Genomic DNA, 23,435 nt, shown 5'->3' with positions numbered 1-23,435 from the left:
ATAATGGATGAATGACGTCACAGTCCTGTCCCAAGGTGAACGAACCGCACCACATCCCACTTCCATTTACATTAATTACTGTACAAAACGAACAAAAAAAAGTTACCACTCCAGAATCAACAAAATGGTGAGTAACAAGCAGCAAAATTGACACCACCAACTTTCTTGTCTTCATTTGTTTGGGGCTTGAGTCGGCTGTTTCGATTTACGCATGTGACGTAACAGGCCCAGTGCGGTCTCTTGGTGACGTCCGGCAGGTGGCGCCTCACGCCAATTCGCGGTATCGTGGGGAGCTCAAGAATGAGGAAAATCCTCTTTTTCTATCATCGCATTGGTCACACACGCGTGGTGGCAAATACAAACGAACTGCAAATCGCCTCCATGCATTGCTACGATATGAAAATGCACCCATGGGAAATCACAAAAGTAGTTTTACATTCGGTGCTTTGGTTTTGAACTGTTTTTGATCCAATTTCAAACCGTGAAGCGAGGCCGCGCACTCGTCGATTGTGCGCCACTTGTGGTAGCGCGCATGCGCAGAGGCCCGTTACGTTCATCCTCTTAAAAGCGCGCACGCCCCGCGCGCGTTCACGTCGTCTGTTGATGAAGAGGAAGACGACAGCTCCACGAATAACATGTTGAGATGATGAAGATGATGCGTTAACTTGGAAGCTCACAGTCTTCATCGCTTATCCTTGTCCCCTTACGTTGTACGTGACGTAATCAGGTGACATTTAATGCTTCCATGAAGACGGTGGCTGCGTGAACTTTGTGACGTCATGTGGACGCTGACGGAGGATGAGAAGCTTGGCGTGGGTGAGTGGCTCGCCAACACGCACACAATCGCTGTTACAAAAGTGCGTGGAAAAAGTTTGTGTACTTTAAAATGTCTTATGGCGAAATATCCCCAAATGTAAAGCAAGTCCATCGATGTCCATTACACGTCACGTCATTTTCTTCCATCTTTTGACGAGCAATTGCCACCTGAAGGACTGATCACGTTACCGTACAAATGCAGAAAAATCACTCAGAACCTGACTTTGAAGGCCCTTTGAACACGTCTGCCGTTTGAGCGCTTATGAAAGCGCGGAGAGTCATTGAGGGGCGCGAAGAAAAGAAGCTTTTCACACTCCTTCAATGCATCGTCACTCCCCGATCGAGGGACGGTAATGAGGTGAATGCAAATGAGAGGTTAAATCACTGCATAAACAGTGTCAAACAGAAATGAGAATTATAACTATTACCGTAATCATCATGGGAGCAATCGTAACCACTCAGCTGCCCGGCACAACAATAAAAAAAGTTTAGCACGCGTACATGTCCGCGTTCGACGAATCCAGCAGGACGTTCCATTCGGGTTCCACCGTAGCCACGGCAACGGTCTCGCTTCCATTGGAACATCAAATTCTCCGAAACAAAACTGTCTTCCGTTGTGAGGTCGGGGGTCAGGGAGGACTCGTTAGTTTGTTGGTTGGCTGGTTGGTTGAGAGTTGCGTTTGAACAAACTGATTTGCGCGCAAATAGTCAGCCTTCACGCTCCGAGTTATACTTTCAACATTTGACAAAACCTTATCCAATTTTTCCTTTTCATTTTTTTTATGTAACGTCGATATTTCCTTTCCAGACGTTCTTTGTACCACATTAATCTTTAACCACGAATGTTTTTTTTCAAGATCAATATTTCATGTGAAAATGATGTCAGGTTGGCTGGACAGCAAAATGGCTGATGGCTGTGCAACCTTGTCGGCAAGATGGCCACGAGCTCACCGGCTTCGCGTTAGGCAATCAATTCACTGACTTGTGCCCAATTGTTTTACTCTTACTTGTGTTTCTATTTACATTTTTTTCTTTTTTGTGTGTGTGAGTGAGCGAGAACGCGCGCGTATGTGTGCGCGCACGCGCGTGCTTGCGTTTTTGTCCAGATGGTCAGACGACCTAAAAGTAGAGCACTGGGCTAAGCCACTTGAACAGACGTTCGTCGTGCGCGCGCCTCCGTCGAGCGTCCGTCCGTCACTACCCATGCGCGTGCACGCGTATGTTGTTACAAGTGAAAGGTTTTACAGCGAATGTTTACACCAAACATCTTAGCTTTGTTTTTGAGAACATGAAAAACACGAAGAAGGAATTCATCAATTGCTCCGTTTTCTTTCTGCAAGCTCGCACACTGACACATACACACGTGGGTACGCGTGCACGAGCGCTCACACAGTCATATCCAGGTCAGTAAGTTGATGTGATTACATCTTTTTAACAGTCGCCTGAAGCACTCGCTCACTCGTTTTTTTTTTCACTCTTTGGCTGAGCATCTTCTGAGCAGGGAGCCTTTTTTTCACCTCATGAATTGCGCTAGCTAACGCACAAGCATTCAGGATAGCAGCTTTGGACCCAAGGAGCAATTTTAGAGGAAAAGCATCCAAATTTTAGACTAATGCCTGTTGACCGTTCATATTTGACTGTTTGTTTGTGTTTGAGAGCAGACGTGCGCCCATTGTGGGAAAATTTAGCCGGTCTGCTTTGTCCATTTGGAGTCATCTTTAATCTTCATCATCTCAATCCATCAGGAATTCTGCTTCATCTTCTTTAATCCCTTTTGTCCAAACAACATCATCAACTGCTGGACACACCCTCTGAAAATTCATCAAATCATTCCGAAAAATCGTTCCGCCACATAGGAAGCGTGCATGCGCGCGTTTCCTTTCACTCGTTTGTGATATTATCGCACCCGCTTTGTGAAACAGCTCGGTTTGTCCGTGCGTATGCTACACGTACAAAAGATGGAGTGTAAAAAGATGGAAATCAAATGCCCCCCCCTCCCCCATTGAAGAAGTGGATGCCGATAGAGCTGCTTTTGTGTCGTAACAGCTCAGCCTGACCTAAATGGAAAAGACAAAGCGTGCAGATGTTCTGCTTAATCATTGAACAGCTCAACACATGACCTCATCGTAATCATCACTATCTTCATCATCATCATGCCTCTGTCATCGTTGTGCTGGGAACACCTCCTTGCCTTTTGTATCATTCAACGGTGATTGGGCTGGGGGAACGAGCTGTTGTGGGTCCCAGCGCACCTGCGTGAGAGGAAGTTTACACCTTGAACTGCTCAGTAGCCTTTGCTGGGCACATCATTGACAGACAATTATTTATTCCCAATTATTCCCACTCCCATTCACTCTTACGGAGCATTTCCAGCAGGGATGGGTGGATAGTTGGCACCAGTTAGCCATAGGAGGTGCCCACTGCCCTCTTCTAAAAATAGCTCAGCTGTGAGACAAGTGTCTATTCTTTTGGGTTCTAAAATAAAATAAAATAATGATAATAATAATAATAATAAAAAGTGAGTGCCTCGCACAAGCAAATGGGCAAAAGTATATATAGCTATCTGGTAGCTATCTCGCTAGCTAGCTATCAATCTAGCTAGCTAGCCATCAATCTAGCTCGCTAGCCATCAATCTAGCTAGCTAGCTATCAATCTAGTTATCTAGCTAGCTAGATTGGTAGATAGAGAGCTGCTCTCTATCTACCAATCTATCCATCCATTTCAAACAATTTGAGGAAGACTGGTGAGCACTGATTTAGAGTCAAAATAAAGCCAACGTATTTTTGTAATGCGGTACGGAAAAAAACAAACGAAAAAAAAAAACGAAAGCTCATCAAGAGCATGCTTCCTCCATACAGGTAGGGTGGAGCTGGATTTCACCCGCAACTTCAGAAGTGCGAGTCAGACAAGCCAACTGTAAAGTAGGGAAAGTGAGATCAAGAATCTCCCGACTGAGGTCGTAGAAATCATGTGAACCAGGTGGCCAATAATGCAGTCAGTCAAGTCACTGCTCAGCCGAGTCGATGTCTCACACATGCACGGGGACACAATCGCTTTTCTTCATCTGGCCTTGTGTTCCCTGCGCAGCCATCTTCAACTTCCGGAGTTGCGTCCCTCACACGTTGACGTTGGAGCTCGGCGAGAGCGTTCGCATCCTGGAGAAATGCCAAGGTAACTTTCAGTTCTGAACCAAGGCCGTCATCAGCCACCAGACACTTAGAATTGTTTTCATCTCCTGTGATAATTGACACAAAAATTTGACTTTTTTTTTTTTTTTGCTTTGGAATGATCTCAGTGGCGGCCCGGTAGTCTAGTGGTTAGCACGTCGGCTTCACAGTGCAGAGGTACCGGGTTCGATTCCAGCTGCGGCCTCCCTGTGTGGAGTTTGCATGTTCTCCCCGGGCCTGCGTGGGTTTTCTCCGGGTGCTCCAGTTTCCTCCCACATTCCAAAAACATGCGTGGCAGGCTGATTGAACACTCTAAATTGTCCCTAGGTGTGAGTGTGAGTGCGAATGGTTGTTTGTTTCTGTGTGCCCTGCGATCGGCTGGCAACCGATTCAGGGTGTCCCCCCGCCTACTGCCCGAAGTCAGCTGGGATAGGCTCCAGCACCCCCCGCGACCCTAGTGGGGATCAAGCGGCTCGGAAGATGAATGAATGAATGAATGATCTCAGTGCGGAAACGAGAAAAAGCATCCTATGATGTTCGACTACCTCAAAGGTCCCCCTTTTTTTTTCCAGGATGGTTCCGAGGATACTCGTGCAGGAGGTCAAATGTCAAAGTAAGAAAGGGACGCCTGCCCTCGCTTCTTCAAGATTCACTTGTCATTTCTTCTCCTTGTTTGGCTTTCCCACTCATCTAAATTACTTCAACATATTCATATAATTTGTACTTTTTACATTTCTGTTGCCGCAGGGAATTTTCCCGTGCAGTTACATACACGTGAAGAAATGTGCCGTCACCAATAAAGGGTATGACCACTACCACAAAATGCAAACTGTATAAAGTAAAGTAAAGTAATATAATTCGCCTGACTATTGTAACTTGCAAGTTGGAAATGCAAAAAAAAAACAAAAAAAATTTTTTTTGGTCTGAGTCTTGCACACTTGTCGTGCATGTTTTGTTCGCATGAAATACGTGTTGAGGAAATGAATGAGTATGTGTATATTTTCAGATCCCGGGAGGCCGCGGTGGCCGTTGAAGACGCAGTCGTTACCGAGGTGACGTCCACGCTTCGGGAATGGGCGTCGCTGTGGAAGCAACTCTACGTGGTGAGGGCCTTCCCTTACGTGCCTTTCTTATGCACTTTTTCTGTGCTGCGATTCTTCAGTCTAAGCGTCACCGGTGAAAACTTGTGTCGCCACCCAAGAGGGGTGGCCCGTTGAATTGTGAGCTTGCCTTCAAGTCCCAGATTGATTTCATGTGTGACATTTATTCCAAATGGATGGCGACGGAATTCACATATGTCTCAGGAATTCAGTGGGTCACTCCTCTTGGGTGGCCGTGTGAGTTTTGCGGCTGGGTGTCTCACAAGCCCAAAATCGCAGTGCTCTGAAAGCGCTAAATTAGTAGCCAACGAGGAGAATTATGTCCCTGATGATTTGATGAGTCTACTTGAAAAATGTGACATCAAAATGAAATTTGTATGAACGTCCCTGTCAGAGACACAAGGTGGATTTGTTCTTCCGAGTGGCTCACGTCATGTCCGAGCTGATGGAACTGAGGAGGCAGCTGACGACGACGACGACGCAGCTGACAGAGCAACACGAACGAGACATCAAAAGACACATGACCGCCAGACTGGACTGGGGAAACGAGTGAGAACAACACCCGCAAGCGCAGACACGCCATCACACACATATTCCTCATCTGTGTGTGTGTGTGTGTGTGTGGCCAGACATTTGGGTTTGGACTTGGTGCCAAGAAAAGAGTTTGAGATGGTGGATGAAGATAGGGTCAGCGTTTCGGATCTTTACAAGATGGTGAGTGTTCGATCCAGTGGCCTTCACTTGAAGCGCGAGTGATGTTTTGATATTTTTTGCAATCATTCATTTAGGTTTTCTTCTTCGCAGCATCTCAGCAGTAGAAACAACGTTCAACACAACTCACAGGTCTGTCAGATTTGCGCTGTCATTTCGAGATGCTAAAATGTGACACCGACGCGGTTAACCCAGCTCAAAGTGGGACGTTTGATGGCTGATTGGATTCCAAAGTAGACTTCTAAATGGCCAAAAGAAATCTGTTCAACAAATACGAGTTACTGACAGGTTGGGACAGCGCCCCGCTCCCTTGTAAAAACATCCCTTCAGAAAAAAAAAAAAAGATGAGCGGAGAAAGGAGGCTAGCTAGCAAGAGTTAGCAAACCTTTTCACTGCTAACCCACAGGGCAAAAGAAGAACTACTGCGCTTCGAGAGAAATGCAACAGCGCTCGAAGATAAGCAGAATGAAGAAAAAAATGATAGTTGAAATGAAGCTTTTGTCTTGTAAGATAAATGGGGGAACAAAATGCCCGAATTTGTTTTACGTCAAGATTATCCAAATGCTCCAAATGATTAGCGTCATTGTCTCGAATGGCCCGCAGCACAACTCAAACCCTCAACAGAGGCCCGTTGGCGGCCTCCAGTGGAGAGCTCCGGTAGCGCACCACTTACTCCTCAATCTGAAGAGCTTCACCTCAAACAACATCGGAGAAGACAGCGACATCTTCTTTTGGCTCTACGACTTGAGGGAGGGAAAAAGCATCAGGTTGGGTTTTTTTTTTTTTGGGGGGTGCTGTGGCCAACTCCCGTAAAGGAAGTGAAAGTGAAGCTAGGCGCCCTGCTTGTCTTACAGTGAAAAGTTCCTGGTGAGACTCAACAAAAACGGAGGGCCCAAAAAATCCGAGAAGGCGGACAAGCTGCGCACTCTTTTCACGGTAAATTAGGGTGCGCTCCCTCCTGCTGGTCACCGCGGTTGTGTTGTCACAATGTGTGTGTGTGTTTGTATCTGCGCGTAGGACTTGAGCAACAAAGATATGAAGAGAGATCTCTACATTGTCTCACAAGTGATTCGCACAGGTAAAAAGACAACACAGGAATGATGCCAACATCACCCCCCCACCCACACACACACACACACACACACACAAACTGTCGTTGCAGGGAGAATGTCGCTGAACGACCACAAAAAAGGTCCCCCACACGTCCGATACCGCCGGCCTTACGGCTGCGCTGTTCTCGCCATGAGCGACGTCCTGCAAACCATCTCCGAGCTGAAAGACGAGAAAGACTTTGTACTCAAAGTGTACATGTGAGTTTCTCTCTTGCTCCTTGCCTCACACACACACGCATCGACATTCCATTAGCCGACTTCAGGTGACCTGAAAGTTCAACTTTCACGAGCTAAGTTCAACTTTCAGGTGCAACAACGAGAGTGAATGGTACCAAATCCACGAGAATATCATCCGCAAGTCCAGTACCAAATACTCAGCGCCCGGAAACAACTACGGTATGACGGTCGTCTTTGAATGTTCCGATTGCTACGCGGACTCTTCAGGAACGTGAAAGTTCACACGTGAGAGTTTTCATCCGCACAACCGGTCAACGTGTGCTTTGTGGATTTTGGAGAAGGTCCGAGGAGATCTATGGCGTGGTGGGGGGGAAGTGCTATCTAGCGCGCTTGTGTCCTTGCAGGGCTTATCATCTCATTGCGGCTGCTGCGCGGCGACGTGGAGGAGCTCCAGCGTGAAAACAAATGGATGTCAAGCGGGAGCGTGACCCTGACGCGCAAGCTCGGCTTCCCGGATGTCATCATGCCGGGTAAGCTCGTGTTTTTTTTTCACCCTCGCGGCAATAACGAATGCGCCGGCAATCGTTGTTTGTTTGCCCTTTCAGGTGACATGCGTAATGACTTGTACCTGACGCTGGAGCGAGGAGACTTTGAGAGAGGAGGAAAAAGCGTCCAGAAGAACATTGAAGTCGGTGTTTCCCTTCTCTGCGCCGATGGAGAAGTCGTACAGGTTGTGCAGCGCTCATAATGCCGTGTTGAAGGGAACAAGGGCATTGCCTGATGAGCTTCTTGACGAATTTAGCGGTTGATTATGTCGGAAACCCGGTCAAGGAGGATTTAAAGCAGCCGACACGTTTCCGTCGTTTGGTGCCGGGCTGCGGAGAAAGAATAAATAACATACATTCATTCCGTTTTAGTCCTTTCGGAATCTGAAAAAAAAGTTTTATTTTGAAAAATTACCGGATTCTCTGTTATATCTTCAATATGTCACTCTTGACTCAGGTGAATGCGCGCTTCTCGTTCACACCATCACGGTGCTTGTTAACAACTCTAAAAAAGACAAAGAACAAGGGGGAGACTTGACTTATAACGAGGGGGGCTGCCGGAAGGTGCCGAACGGACATTTAGAAGCCGGAGATCGATACTTTCTGTTCACCGTCAAAGTCTCTCTCATGGGGGTGAGCTAAGCGCAGAGCGGGAGATGATGGCAGTGAAAGTAACGCCCGGTACGGAAAAGTGCTTTTATTTGCAAGAAGCCTCTCGACAAATGGCAAGAGGGCAGCTTTTCAATCGCCGCGCAGCAAGTTGTCGTCGTCTTCGGCATTCGGAGGGCAAAAGGAAGCGCGCGAATAACCGCGACTACCGTTCGCTGTCATTTTGACAGGACTGCATCAGCGCGGGTTGCGGCGAGCCCAACGTGACGGAGCATCGCTCCTTGGTGCTTTACCACAACAACAGCCCTCGATGGAGCGAGGCCATCAAACTTCCCGTCCCCGTCGACCGATTCCGAGGCTGTCACCTCCGCTTCGAATTTCGACATTGTTCCAGTGAGGTTTTGACGCCGGGCCGGGTTTCGGACGCTCCCGACCCAAGATGGCTTCCCCATCGTCAGCTCGTCTTCTCTCTGCTTTCATGAAGCCAAGGACAAAGGAGACAAGAAACTCTTTGGGTTTTCCTTCACGCCGTTGATGAGGGACGACGGGACCACGCTGTCTGATCAGAGCCATGAACTCTTCGTTTACAAGGTGAGGGACCCCCCCCCCCCCCCCCCTCCCACCAACAACGTCTTCTTTTCTATGACCGCTCCAGTTGTTGGTTGACATTGCCGGTGTGCCCACAGTGTGACGAGAACAGCACCTTGTGTAACCCCGGCCTCTATCTGAGCCTGCCCTGCTGCAAAGACCACTTGAGTCCAGGACTTCCCAGCATGGCCTTTCAACGCAGCACCAGGGAAACTTTCTGGATCTCCACCCAGCTCTCTTCCACCAAGCTCACCCAGAACGGTATCTGGAAGAAAAAAAAAACTTTCTTTACGTGGCGCGAATACCTTGTGATGCTAGCCGGGTCGATGTCTCTCGGTCTGCTAGTGGATCTGCTGGCTCTGCTCAAGTGGAAAGCTCATCCCGACCGAGTGGGCGACATCCTCGGTCGTTTGCGACACGTCAGCGGAGAAGAAATCGTCAAGGTGGGCTCATTTGCTGTGTCGCGTGTTCTGTCAATTTTTTTTTTTGTGTTCTGGGAAAAGTGCTGGCAGATAACCGTCGCCGCGTAAATCCTGTTGGTCTTTTTCCAGTTCCTTCAAGACATTCTGGACACGCTGTTTTCCATTCTGGATGACAACACCGACAAATATGGTCCTCTGGTCTTTCAGTCTCTGGTAAGATGAAAACGAAATCCGCGCTTGTCGCATGGAGAACGTTGTATTTGTTCATTTAGGAGAAGCGGAGATAACCGCGGTCCTTTCCGCGTTTGAGATTTTAGAAACTTTTCACGTTCAAATAACAGCAAGGAGCAAAAAAATAAATACATCCGTTGAATGACATTTTTAATGATGATGGAAACGCAAATTTGCAATGCAGAGTCCGAAATTGCAGTCGTTTTTTTTTTTTGAGGACCTGAAGATTTATTCGACACAGCTTTTTAGTCACCATTGAGAGCAGAGAGCGAGCGTTCTACTTCCTTTTTTTTTTTTTTCATTTGTTTTAAACTTCCCAAAACTTGTTACCATTCCATCTTAGTGTTTTATTTTCTACACAGACATTTATTTAATAGTTTTAAAGAAAACGGGCATCCTGTAGCTCAAAAACTTGACAGCATGCAGAGAAAAAACTGGCAGCGGTTTTGGTTGCTACAGTTAAAAAAATTGTTTGAAATAGCCGTCAGCTTAACTCAACAAAAAAAAAAAATTCTGGCGTAATCAAAATGTTGCAAGTCTTACAGGATGTCAAAAAGTTCTTTTCAAGACACCACAAAGATAAGTTAAGCTCAGTAGGATAAATTAGACCACCAAAATAAAAGCCACCAAAACTTAACATGAGCTGCTTTTTGACGCTGGCGTAACTTGTCATTTTTATTCACGGTCTTTGGCCAATAACGATTATTCGGGGAATATTTCCAGAACTTTCCAACTGGAATGTTAATTTCCTAATCCCTCTGCAGGTTTTCGTCATCAATTTGCTGAGGGACAGCAAATATTTCCATTTCCGAGCAGTCATGGACACTTACATTCACAAGCACTTTGCCGGCGCTTTGGCCTACAAGTGAGTGGCGGCGGCGGCCGTGCGTGCGGTTACCCCCCCCCCCCCCCCCGCATCAGTGTGTTCTGGAACTGCTCCACTTGTGCATCAGGGAGCTGATCCGATGTCTCAGGTGGTCCATGGAGCGTTCGGCGGAGTCGGCGCGCCAGGATCACATCCAGGACGTCATGCGGGTAAGCCGCGGGGTCCGTTACTCGCCGGCAATGGAAAAAAAAAAAAAAAAAACGATCGATGGGTGTCGAGCGTCGCGTATGACGACGGGACGTTTGTGGGCTTGACCGGCAGGCGCTGGAGTACCTGTTCAAGTTCATCGTTCAGTCTCGGAGTCTTTACTCTCGCGCCACCTGCGGGATGGAGGAGGAGCAGTTTCGCAACAGCGTCCAGGAGCTCTTTCGGTCCATCCGCTTTGTTCTCAGTCTGGACCGTCCCACCTGCGAGACCCTCATCTTCACTCAGGTGGGCGGAGCAATGGCGCATCTTTTGCGAATCGTTACCAGAGAGAGAGAGAGAGAGAGAGCGGCTCTGACTTTGACTGTGCTTCTTCCTCCTCTGCTTTCAATCTCCCGCAACTCATTGTCAACTCCTTGTTATTCCTCGTGCGGGTGGGGTTCCCTTTTTCGATATACCGACACCCGTGGCCCTCAGCCCACTCAAGGCCCTTGTCAGTCCGGGCCCCCGGCCCAGGCCCACCTTCCCGCCCCAGGTCCGGTCGCTTACAGTGCTCAGGTGTTGAGCCCCGGCAGCCTGTGGACGCCGCCGCTGTCAGTAAGTAGAGATCCGGGAGCGACGCAGAGGAGGGAGGCGGTTGGTCTAAGACGGGGGTGGGTAATTATTTTCCCGGGGGGGGGGGGGGGGGGCAAATGAGAAGCTGAAAATGTTGTGGAGGGCCGGGCCAAAAGTTAGAAATAGAAAATAAAGAAGATAGCACAATGTCTTTGTATGCCAGTAATAATGTAACATTCTCTTCCACTATCACACTCGGCACCGGTTCTCCTCAAGGATGTGTACTGAGCCCCCTGTTGTTCACGCTCCATACATTTGACTGCTCTCCGACTCTTATTAGCGGTCCAGTTTGCGGAAAGTTTTTAACATGATAACAATTAAACCATTCTAGAAAATGTTCATTTACTCGAGCCACAAGCAATTCACTCTGAGCATGGAAATTGCCAGAATCACTTCCTTGTTTCTCAAAGTCTCGTAGATTTGAGTCTTTCCAACTCCAGCCGTCTCCTGAATGTTTCGTACTTTGTTACCCGCTTAGTTTAATCAGATGCATATCACTTTCCCTTCCACGGTCATTACTCTCTCCCTCTTTCTTCGTCTTCCCCTCCCTCCCTGTGCTCTGCAGCTTGAGGTAACTGCGCCACCTGGTGTTGAAATACCTGTCATTACAAGTCCAAACGAAATGAATGCAATCACACCTTAATTGTGCACCAATCTTCGGCGGGCCGGATTAAAAAGACCAAGGGGCCGGATTCGGCCCGCGGGCCGTAGTTTGTCCACCCTGGTCTAAGAAGACGGAGAAAGTTGTTTCGCTCGGCCCCACGCTCGAAACGTTTGGCTTCGTGTCGTTTTGTGTCAACAATGTCAACATTAATGCCACCGTGACCTTTTTTTTTTTTTGCAGGTGGCCGTGTTGAGCTCCTTGCCGGCCATCTTCGATGAGCTGCTGCAGATGTTTTCGGTGCAAGAAGTGGCAGAATTCGTGCGCGGCACTTTGGCCAGTTTGCCGTCCATGCTTCACATTCCGGGACATTCCGTGGACGCCGTCAAGTTGCAGTGCATCGCTCGCACTGTGGACAGCAGGCTCTTTTCTTTCCCAGGTGAGGCGGCTCACTGAAACCCCGACTGGCGTTCTCAAACTCATGACGGTGGACCGCATGAGCTGATGTTGTGTGTGTGTGTGTGTGTTTGCCTGGTTGGTCAGAGTCTCGACGGATCCTACTGCCCGTGCTTCTTCATCACATTCATCTCCATCTCAGGCATCAGAAAGAACTACTAATGTGTTCTGGGATCCTCACTTCTCTTTTCTCAATCATCAAGACCAGCTCGTTGGTAACACGTACACACACACACACACACACACAAAAAGAAGAATTTTTTTTTTTAACTCTAGTTAACTCTGACATTCTTAGACAAAATGTTTACGGAAGATGAATGAATGAATGAATGTTTTCAATTTAGACCACATCACATGATGTGTGTCAATTAAAAAAAAAAAATCAGTGTGCCACTCTTCAGAGAAGAATGAAAAGATGAAGTCGCATCATGTTTTGTTTTGTTTTTTGTTTTATTCCCTCCTCCGCTTCCTCTCCTCTTTCCCCCAGGATGCGTCGGTGCACGAGGAGGTGGAAATGATGGTGGAGTCTCTGTTGGACGTCCTGCTGCAGACCTTGCTGTCAATCATGAGCAACAGCCAATCACAGGAGGCGGTAAGAGGTCATCGCTGTCCACAGTGCACCGCCGAGACCTCTGTTAGTAAATAACAATCCAAAAGTTCTCTCGCTAGCTGCCATTTTGCCCCGCCCCCACCCCGCCCTACTCGTGTTTATCATCCACTTCTTTTCGGCTTTCATGAAAATTGCTGCGTCGATGACCGCACGCCGCGACGTTATTCCTTGAATCGAATCGGAAAGTTGCTCGTTGCGATGCGATGAAAGCCAAAGTTTCCTGCATGGTTTCCTGTCCCGTCGATGCCGCCTCCTCTTTCACCGAACGCTCGCCACCGCCGCCGTCGGCTGACCCCGAGCGTGGCTCTTAATTCCTTTTTGCCAGGGAGAGTTTGTGTCCTGCCTTCTGTCCCTCCTCCGCCACATGACTGACATCCACTTCCAACACCTGATGGAGAACTTCCAGAGCAAAGACGTACTCAAGGTATGTCCGAGTTTCAAACGTTGCCTCGTGACGAGTTCGCAATAAGTATCGGCGATCGTATAAATGCGCCAGGGAAAAGAACGGCGCTCGTCGTCGTGAGGCGCAAACGACCTTCTCAAAAGGCCAACCAAATATTGACTTGATTGACGCGTTTGTCTCCTCAGGACTTCATGATGAAGATTTGGTGCGTGTTCCGAAACCTGATGAAGCTGAGCATTTTCCCGCGCGACTGGAATGTGATGAGGCTCCTGACCAGCCAGTAAGGCGGCGCGACGGAGAGCAGCGAGGAAGCCGACGACGTCCGTCATGTGCCTGACTTTGCCGTTTTGTGCTCTTCAGCATCATCCTGAGCGCGGCGCGGCGCCTCGCGCCCTTTCAGCTCAAGAACTTTGTCGGAACCGACTTTGACTTCAAGGTAGCCGCTCCGACGTCGTTCAAACCGTGCGATCGATTCCTATTTATTTGCCGCACGCCGCGTTACTCTTCTGAGGATTTTTGACTGTGTGAGCGCAGGTGTGGAGCTCCTACTTCAGTCTGGCCGTTTTATACATCAACCAGCCCAGTTTGCAGCTGGAAAACATGAGTGCTTCCAAAAGGAAGAAGATCTTTGACAAGTAAGGACCCGTTTTGTGCAAAACGCTTCCGGGAGCCCAATTCAGCATGTCAAACTTCACTTTTGCTTGGAGATGCACCCGTGAAATGAAGTCCTCATCATTTCTAAGCTGCGCGGCCGCGTACTCGGCCTGTCGGCAGCCTTTTTTTTTTTTTACCTGGATGTATGAAGAAGGCGGCCTGGTGGTCCAGTTGTTAGCGCCTTGACCCCACAGTACAGAGGTACCAGGTTCAATCCCAGCTCCGGCCTCCCCGTGTGGAGTTTGCATGTTCTCCCGGGCCTGCGTGGGTTTTCTTTGGGTACTCCGGTTTCATTCCCTCATTCCAAAAACATGCATGGCAGGCTAATTGAACACTCCAAATTGTCCCTGGGTGTGAATGGTTATTGTTTGTCTCTGTGTGCCCTGTGATTGGCCGGCAACCGGTTCACCGTGTCCCCCGCCTACTGCCCGGAGACAGCTGGGCTAGGCTCCAGGACCCCCCCGCGACCATTGTCAGAATAAAGCAGATTGGAAAATGAATAAATCAATGTACGTATAAAGAAAATAGACAAGTATCCACATTGCATTTGAGAACGCCACTGCCACTTACTGGAGTGGATGTGCAATTACACTTTATTCTAATATTGGATGGGGAAAAAAAAAAAACATGTTCCCTGGGGTACACCCCCCCACCCCAAACTCTATCCACGGTTTAACAGGTGAAAAGCTCCGTACATTTTTGGGGCCGGTCGTCGCACGTTAGCAGACGTGACGCATATTTTGAGCCACCAAAATATTTTTTAAAAATGAATAAAAACATTTTTATTCGACGCGCTATCAGTCGACGTTTCTTCTTGAGCTTGGGCGAGCGTCAATCCGGGCTCCAAATCTGAAACGCTGACGTGAAATGTCACCGCAGGTACGGAGACATGAGGGTGACCATGACGTACGAACTCTTCAGCATGTGGCAGAACCTGGGTAAGAAACCGCCGCCCGAGTCTTGCTCGAAGCTTGACACCTGTTGCAAAAGCTCTTCCAATGTGGCCCAGGCGAAAACAAAAAACATTTCATCCCCGGGATGATCGGCCCGTTCTTGGGCGTGACGTTGGTGCCTCAGGCGGAGGTCCGAAACATCATGATCCCGATTTTCCACGACATGATGGACTGGGAGCAGCGCAAGAACGGAAACTTCAAACAGGTTGGCTTTCGACTTGAGACTTTCCATCTTCACACGTGTCCTGAGCGGCTTTTGCGTCGTTTCTGTCGCGGCGCTGTAGGTGGAGGCTGAGCTCATCGACAAGCTGGACAGTTTGGTCTCGGAAGGAAAAGGCGACGACAACTACCGGGAACTCTTCAGTTTGCTGTAAACCGAACGTTTGGTGTCATTAGAGGCCTAGGTTGTGTGTCTTTCAACTCATTTTCTTTCTTTTTTTTTTTTAACCTTCCTTTTTTGTGCACTACCGCTGCTGTCGCGCATTTGCTTTGTGCGACGGGGATTAGGACTCAGCTCTTTGGGCCCTACCCCAGGTATGCGTGAACTAACATCTCTTCATTTCTCCGTCTCTTCTCCCCCATTTGAATTTGATTGATCAACAGAAGAATTTAAAAAACATTGACAGAAAAAAAACTCTCCCAGCAATATCTTGAAGATATCATTACGATTCCGTTTTACTGGGACAGGTCGAGTTGGGGAGGAGAGACCCTCTAGATCAGGGGTGTCCAAACTTTTTGCCAAGGGGGCCAGATTTTATGTGGTAAAATGTCGGGGGGCCGACCTTGGCTGACATTCTTTACATTGAACAACAATATTGTTCAACAAATTTTAGTAAGCCAGTCTGTTTCACATTTCCATTTTTATTTTAATTTCAACAATCTTAAGAATTTCTTTTGGTTCATTTGAAACAGGAATTTGAAATATGACATATCAGTCAATATAAACACGGAGTGATGTCTTGTTAACTCGTGAGTGATGCTCTCTAGTGTCTAAATGCTATTACTCATTTAGTGAATGCTATTACTCATTTAGCCACTAGAGGGAATCAGTACTCTATGAAACATCACTCACCAGTCTACGAGACCTAAGTCAATGCAACACGTGTTCCATTGCGCCCAACCTGCGGGCCAGACGGCACTGATTTTATGACAGGGGCCGAGGGCCGGATGAAATTCGACCGCGGGCCGGATTTGGCCCCCGGGCCGGACTTTGGACATGCCTGCTCTAGATTGATGAATTGTGTTTACGTGTGATGTGTGTGTTGCACGTCAAAAGTCTTCACTGAGCCAAAGAGGAGAAGCAAATTCATCGGTTGCTTTTTTTTTTTGTCTTCTTCAAGTCTGTTGGAGAAGATTGAGCAGGAAACGTGGAGAGAGACAGGAATCTCTTTCGTTACGTCGGTCACTCGACTGATGGAACGTCTACTGGACTACAGGTACTTGGTAATGCTCGACCGCGTGCAAGGAATTAAAAAAAAAAAAGTGATGAGCTTTCTCCATCCTGTCTTCAGGGATTGCATGAGAGGAGATGAAACGGAGAACAAGAAGATGGGCTGCACCGTCAACCTCCTGGTAAGATTCGGCGACGGCTGCCGAACGGAGGGTTGACGGATGCGTCGCTTACACGCTCTCGCTGCTCAGAACTTCTACAAATCGGAGCTCAACAAAGAGGAGATGTACATCCGCTACATCCACAAACTGTGCGACATGCATCTGCAGGCGGACAACTACACCGGTACACCGCGCGCGCGCGCACGCTAACTCGCGCGCGATGGCGACTACATGTGTGTGTGTGCCATGTGGATCCACAGAGGCGGCGTTCACGCTCTTGTTGTACTGGGAGTTGCTGCAGTGGGATGAGCGGCCGACGAAAGAACTTTTGCATTATCCCGCTCAGTCCGAGTGGCAGCGCAAGGAGGCGCTCGGCCGCAAGCTGGTGCACTACTTTGGCAAAGGGAAGGTAAAATTCGTCGGCTCTTTTGGGTGAATCCGCGCAAAATGACGCGGCAGGAGTCGCTCAAGTGACCTTTGGGGTCAGTAAAAGCCGCGGCTAATGTTGTCGGCGCTGGGGGTGGCGTGCGTGTTTGTGTGGGCGTGCATGCGTTGGTGTGAGTGCAGTGTTGGGAGTTTGGGGTTCCTCTGTGCAGGGAGCTGGCCTTCCAGTATGAATCCTTGTACGACTATCAGAGCCTCAGCTGGGTTAAGGTGAGCACGAAAAAGGCGCCAGACAACTGCAAAATCGTAAAAAAAAATCCTCCTCATCTGTTTTCATCTTTTTTTTGTACGTGTGTGTGTGTTTGCAGAAATTGGAGGCCGCCTATTTTGACTACATCATGGAACAACAACGTCTGGAGCCCAAATTCTTCCGGGTGGGATTCTACGGCAGGAAATTCCCCTTCTTCCTCAGGGTCAGTTGAATTTTTTTTTTTGTTGCTATCGGATGAAAATCTTCTGGAACAAGATACGGCATTAGAATGTCCCTGACGCTCATTGAGAAGTTGGCCGAGGTCTTTGGATTGTGTCTCCACTAGAATAAGGAGTTTGTGTGTCGCGGTCATGACTACGAAAGACTTGAGGCCTTTCAGCAACGGATGCTGGGAGAGTTCCCGCAAGCCATCGCCATGCAGCACCCGAACCAACCCGACGAAGCCATTCTGCAGTCTGACGCCCAGTGTATCCTGATTTTGGGGTGGGGGGGGGGTTTGTTTTGTTTTTTTGGTGCTTGCCTGTATGTGCGTGTGCACGCATGACTCACTGTTGGCAGTTTTCTTTGACCGGCGGCGCCCACAGACCTCCAGATTTACGCCGTAACGCCGGTTCCCGAAGCCGTCGGCGTCCTTCAGATGGACCGAGTCCCCGACCGCATCAAAAGTTTTTACCGGGTCAACAACGTTCGGCATTTCCGTCACGACCGACCTTTCCATAAAGGGCCCAAAGATCGAGAGAATGAGTTCAAGGTCATTTAAGTTGCTTGCATTTCCACAAAGTTGACGTGTGACGGAAAATTCATTTTCCTTCATTGTATCACCTGTCGCCTGTGCAAAAATGAATAGCGCAACTATCAATTTGCATCTGATTCCCGTGAAAAACACAAAAAAAGAATTCTGACGCTCCCTGTATGCCGCCATATAGTACATTTTGGAACAATTTGACGTATTCCCCGTGAGGTATGATGTGCTGTTCACGACATTTGTTCATTTTGGACTTGTTTACTGGTATGTTTTGCGACACAAAAAAGAAAAAAAACAGTAGTATTGCCCTCATTTCAATAGCACTTCTACCTATGTCGGGCAGGGGCGGAGCTAGATGGTGGCCGCGGATGGCCAAAGCCACCCCTTGTCACTCTGTGGCCACCCTCACACCTCGGGAAAAAAATGTCGGTATCAGAAATTTTTCTTCCGTTTTCACACAATTGCCGTGTTCTGAGACCTTGTTGATGCTCTTCCAGAAGTTATTAAAATAAGATAAGATAAGATATTATTTATTTGTCCCACACTGGGGAACTACATATTAAAAAAAATTATATGCACTTCATGTAAATGCACAAAAATCTGTCATGCAATCATTGAAATTAACTTGGGGGATTATTTTGGCAAATACAAAGACCGGACACAAAAATGAGAACACCAAATATTGATCAGAATTTACACAGTTTGCGCTCATTTTTCCATCAATGCTTTGAAATGTGCGTGCAGAGGTTGAATGTTTTATACACGCTACCTAATTGAATGAAGGAAAATAAATTTTCAGTGTCATGTTGCTTTACCACGTGAAATCATACTCATAAATTCCACAAGTCAGCCTTTGGGCTCGCTCGTTTTGATGATGTCAGCCACTTTGTTATGTTTGCAGAGTCTTTGGATCGAGAGGACCACTCTGATCCTTGCCCATCCTTTGCCTGGAATTTCACGCTGGTTTGAGGTGGAGAAGAGAGAGCTGGTGAGACATTCAAACGAATGGCCGCGGGACTCGAAAGTGGCTTCAGCACCTCCTGAGTAGAGCCGAGCCTGGCGTGGATATCGAACACTTTGACGGAAATGACACCCTGATCTCTTTTCAGGTGGAGGTGAGTCCGCTGGAAAACGCCGTCAGCGTGGTGGAGAACAAGAACCAGGAGCTGCGCACGCTGATCAGCCGCTATCAGCTCAAGCAGCCGCACAGCAACAACGTCAACCTTCTCAGCATGACGCTCAACGGGGTGGTGGACGCCGCCGTCAACGGCGGCATCGCCAGATACCAGGAGGTGGGCGGGGCCATTTGGCAAGTGACCGCCATTGTCCGTGGCGACGCCCCCCCACCCCCCGACCCCCACGCCCCGTTCACAAAGACGCGTCGGTTTTGTTGTTTGTGGCCGCCAGGCTTTCTTTGACAAGGATTACATCAGCGGCCACCCGCAGGACGGCGACAAGATCACGCAGCTGAAACATTTGATGCAGGAGCAGGTGAGACGTGAACAGGGCCACCAGCTCAAATGTTTGGTTGCAATGACGCGTCAAGTCGACAGACGGCTGAAGCCAAAGGCCTCGGTTGCAGGTTCACGTCCTGGGAGCCGGCCTGGCCGTGCACGACAAGCTGGTGCATCCGGAAATGCGGCCGCTCCACAAGAAGCTGGTGGATCAGTTCCAGGTGATGAAGAGCAGCCTCTGCCATGTAAGGACCTCTGACGGCAAAATCTTCAAAGTCCACGTCATCGTCATTTCGGGTTTCCTCGGTGACGGCTCGGCCGTTTTGCCGCGAGCGTTCACGCGCTTGCTCTTGGTGAGGACGGTGGGGAAAAACAGGACAAGCGATAATCGTGACCTTGTTGAACGGGCCTGAAGTAATGAGCCGAATGTTTTGAGCACGCGCCTGCTCCCGCTACAAGCCGAGACGCGCCGACGAGGAACAGGCATACGTGACGCTCGTCGGCGTCCGACGCTAAATCCGCCGTTTGTATGATGCGATGACTGCGTCGCAGGCTCCGTGCGCTTCCGACCAAGCGGACTCCGCCAGAGGGATTACAGGACCCGACGGCTTCGACGTGCACCGGCACAGGTACGAGTCTTACGCAAGATTCTCATCTCGAAAGTGCTTGATTTTCAACTAACCGAGCCCTCATCTCGTCCGAATGCGTCTCGTTTCTTTTGGTGCAGACCAATCAGGCCTGCTCTCTTCATTGCTTAGTTTCTTGCTTGCCGCCTTTGTTTTGTCTCTCTTCCATCCTGATGCTGTTGAAATCGTCCGGGCCTTTGTCTTCTTCCCACTTTGCCCGACTTCGCTCCTCCTCTCTTCGCGTCTTCAGCGAGGCGGGAAACGTCGGCAACGTGCTCATCCTGGCCGACGGTGAAGACTTCTACGGCATTCAGGTTAGGAACGAAAAGGGCGGAGAAGCCATATCAAAAAGTCCGGTTCACAAATTGTTCAAATTTCCGATGTATGAAATGAAAGCCTTCATAATTTTATAATTAATATAGTGGACACGTTTACAATGAATAACTGAAGAGTTGAAATGCAAAAAGCTTTTGAAGAGTGCCCTTCTTCACCCCAACTTCTCAAGTCAACCAAAATGGAATTGCATGTATATTTTCATTCCAAAAGATCAGTTTCATGTGACGAATGCATACATTAAGTCTGGCTGCGCGCGCATCTTGGAGGTAGAATACACACGCTTGGGAGTCGTAATCCAGTGAAACTCCTCTACAACCAAACCTACATTGGCAAAAATACCCCCCAGTGTGAAAAAATCTTCATGCATGAAGTCATTCCCTCTTTTCTGCTCCCCCCCCCCCACACAACGAAAATCCCCCCCTTTCGCGAAATTTTTTTCTCCACCCTTGCCTCGCAATGACGTTCACTGCAATGACAACAAGCCTTCCCCAAAAGTCGAATCCAACCTCAGCATGCCACAGCGACCTCTGCTGCTTGCTTCGGAAACTGCAACAGCAACCACCACACTGCTTTACACATGCGCGCAGGACTGAGGAGGCAATTAATGCTCGTCTTTGTAAACGCCAGTGACGTCATTAAAATGGACATGCATCTTGGAGGCAATGTTTGCCAACATTGAAACTCATCTTCAAATACAAAATATCGATTCAAGCAGATCACGGCAACCACCTCGAATGTTGACTTCCGTTTCAAATATTTGACTGCAGGCGAACCACTCCTCCTCCAGCCTGAGCTCCACCCGCTCGGCACCTTCTCACTTCATCAGCTTGGCTCTGTCAACGCACAAAGGTAAAGAGAGCGGACACGCCCGGAAAAATGACTCGCCATGTCGCTCAACTCCTCGTCGTCTTCTGCGGCAGAAAAGAGCAGGAATAGAGAAACTCTGATGCTGTTGCCACTGCAGCGAGAGCGCCCCAACAGCGTCATGTACCAAAACTTTGGTGAAGATGGGCAGGTCAGCACTTGTCCTTACACAGTACAGTTGGAGAACACAATCAATCAATCGCTATTGGCAAAGGGGGTGCAAACTGCATCCTCCCTGTGCTTAAGTCAGAAAACGGCCATTTTTTTTTCAGTGGATGAAAACCTGCTTTGGCTTTCAGTCTAATTGTCAATGTCCAAACTTGCCACTCTTTCTTCTTCCAGAGACTGTTTCTCCACCCGCTGATCAGTCCAGCTTGTAAACCCTGCAGCGACCCCAACCTGTCCTTCTCCGACAAAGGTCGCTAGGTCACTTGGCTGCATGCCCAATTCAAGGTCACCAAATACTCAAGAACTTGACTTCCTTTGGCAGTTGTGGCCGTGCCCAGCAGTTGGAGTTTGGACAGCGCGACCAGAGAAGCCGTCCCTGTTCTGTCCGCTCACGTCGGCGGCGGTGGCGGCGTGGCACCTCCCGTTCCTCCGCGCAATGCGCCGGCGCACGGTATGGCCGCATGCAAGCGTCACCTTTCATCTTATTCTTTTCGGCGGCTCTATCGAGATGCTGAAATCGTTGCAGCAAATCCCAGATTACAAAGGAAGACACCGACACCCCCTTGCCCGCCCCTCCCCGCCCCTGCCTCGTTTTTTTTTTTCTCATCGTCAGCATCCTAGTTAGCCTTCCTCATGACCTTCTGCTGTCGCCCCCTATAGGCCGACACCCGTCGATGCACTTTGCCGCTTTCCACCACCAACTCGGTGACCTCCCTCCTGCCCTCCCTATACGCTCCCTAAAGGTACTCTCCTCCCCCACCTCTTCCTCCTACTCTTACCCTCCTCATCCTCATCCTCCTGTCCGGGATGCCGTCATGAGCAAGGCATTGAACAAGCTGACGGATTTATAAGTAAAAATAAGTCAAATTGTGTTGATTGTGATGCCAAGAGTTTTCCTAACCGCTGAACTTCACATCTTCGGTTCCTCTCCACAACCGGTACATTACAGTAACTCATTCAGTACCAGCCACTTCTGGACCAAGTCTGAAAAGACGTTTAAAAACGTCTTTGGGAGTGAATGAGTTAAGTGCCCCGCCCCCTTTTCCATGAAAACACTAATAATGATTATTTCAGTCTCGCCTGCAGTGTTCCCTTGCCTTGCCCACCAGTCCAGCGTCCATCCCGGATGGCACTAACTCCACCCTATCAGACAGCACCAGCAGCAATAGCAGCAGCTCGGGGGTCTTCACCCTAAGCCAAAGTAACTCAAGTGACATCCACGAGTCAGCAGCCAGCCAGGCTGAGCAGGGAGACCCGTGGGGGGCCCCTCTCTCGCCTCCCCGGCTCATGGTCTCCAACGTCTCAGACCTGCTTTGTATGAGCCCCTCCGCGCCCCAGTCTCAAGAAGGACCGCCACCACGCTGCCAACATCTCCACTACATCCCCACGCACTCGCCTCTCGACTGGGCCCCCGAACCTCCTCCTGCTGCTCGACCGTGCAACCCTTACTCCAGGGAAGGGGGTGTCCCTAAGGACAGCGGGCCTGCACCCGGGCTGGTGCTCGGCAATAAGTCACAGCCGTCGTTTTCTGGCCCCCAGCAGGCCCGAGTGGGGTGGGCATGTGGCCTCACTCAGGAGTGAGCTAACCTGCGCATAACCAAACTAGCGTAGCATCCACTGGTGGCTGGCCAATACTCACCACTCACCACATGACCTTGAATAAAGGTCCACACTTTGATAGAATTTGTTTTTCACTGAGTCGGAAAAATATCTAGTTAATAATATGAACTAAATGTTTCGGTCATAGGCGCAAACGGTACTTGGGGAGGAGGGTGCGGGGGGATCCCGTAGTGCCGCCCCGCTAATTATTTTGACCACGATCTTACTGGCCAGCCCACCTTCACGTTTACATCACCTCCCATCTCATCCAATCACTTACAACCCTGTCACCATTTCCTTGAATTTGAATCTGAAAAAGATTAAAACGATTTTCACAAGGGTTGATTATTGTATTTTATATCACTCCTGCATGGAGTACGTTTTTTTTTGTGCAACGAATGTCTTACAGTTGCGCAACCAGTCGGATTTCAAACTTGTGTTCGTGTTTAGAATTCGAGTTTCAAACGAAATGACCGTATTTTCTGCACTATAAGGCGCTTCGGATTATAAGGCGCAACTTCAATGAACGGCCTATTTTAAAACTGTTTTCCTATATAGGGCGCACCGCATTATTAGGCGCATAGAATAGAAGCGACAAAAGTGATTGCGGTTACACCATGCAACCACCAGATGGAG

At 48.9% G+C, this 23,435-nt stretch overlaps 1 protein-coding gene across 11 annotated transcripts; it reads left to right on the top strand.

Annotated features, from left to right (window-relative positions):
- Positions 1–488: 488 nt before the first annotated feature.
- LOC127608202 (dedicator of cytokinesis protein 3-like) lies at positions 489–23,142 on the top strand. 11 transcript variants are annotated; one of them, XM_052077163.1, is made up of 56 exons: positions 541–637; positions 728–816; positions 3,905–3,988; positions 4,557–4,597; positions 4,732–4,787; positions 4,991–5,087; positions 5,479–5,633; positions 5,714–5,798; positions 5,889–5,927; positions 6,399–6,562; positions 6,650–6,731; positions 6,813–6,873; positions 6,958–7,105; positions 7,215–7,303; positions 7,489–7,614; positions 7,690–7,814; positions 8,469–8,631; positions 8,723–8,829; positions 8,925–9,087; positions 9,172–9,269; positions 9,378–9,461; positions 10,244–10,344; positions 10,433–10,514; positions 10,627–10,797; positions 10,987–11,106; positions 11,969–12,164; positions 12,269–12,396; positions 12,669–12,815; positions 13,117–13,215; positions 13,380–13,474; positions 13,555–13,630; positions 13,729–13,829; positions 14,728–14,786; positions 14,858–15,006; positions 15,086–15,171; positions 15,309–15,335; positions 16,142–16,237; positions 16,313–16,373; positions 16,443–16,536; positions 16,613–16,761; positions 16,920–17,006; positions 17,105–17,209; positions 17,333–17,474; positions 17,592–17,758; positions 18,654–18,740; positions 18,862–19,044; positions 19,160–19,243; positions 19,335–19,451; positions 19,759–19,835; positions 20,083–20,146; positions 20,936–21,017; positions 21,089–21,183; positions 21,375–21,450; positions 21,523–21,651; positions 21,861–21,943; positions 22,275–23,142. In XM_052077163.1, exons 2-56 carry the CDS (start codon positions 780–782, stop codon positions 22,779–22,781), a joined length of 6,126 nt encoding a protein of 2,041 aa, XP_051933123.1. In that variant the 5' UTR covers positions 541–637; positions 728–779; the 3' UTR covers positions 22,782–23,142. The 11 variants fall into 11 exon arrangements, with proteins under 11 accessions (XP_051933130.1, XP_051933131.1, XP_051933129.1 ...); XM_052077162.1 differs by having other exon boundaries at positions 499–816; XM_052077165.1 differs by having other exon boundaries at positions 502–816; positions 12,669–12,773.
- Positions 23,143–23,435: the final 293 nt, after the last annotated feature.

The sequence above is a fragment of the Hippocampus zosterae genome, chromosome 9, assembly GCF_025434085.1.
Source record: "Hippocampus zosterae strain Florida chromosome 9, ASM2543408v3, whole genome shotgun sequence".
Lineage (NCBI taxonomy): Eukaryota > Metazoa > Chordata > Actinopteri > Syngnathiformes > Syngnathidae > Hippocampus > Hippocampus zosterae.
This window is presented reverse-complemented; position numbering and strand designations above follow the sequence as displayed.

Coding starts and splice junctions, on each gene's coding strand:
- LOC127608202 (XM_052077162.1), top strand. CDS start 780: ATGTGGACGCTGACGGAGGATGAGAAGCTTGGCGTGG. Junction 13,216..13,379: donor AGAGCAAAGACGTACTCAAG/GTATGTCCGAGT, acceptor TTGTCTCCTCAG/GACTTCATGATGAAGATTTG. Junction 13,830..14,727: donor AGGAAGAAGATCTTTGACAA/GTAAGGACCCGT, acceptor ATGTCACCGCAG/GTACGGAGACATGAGGGTGA.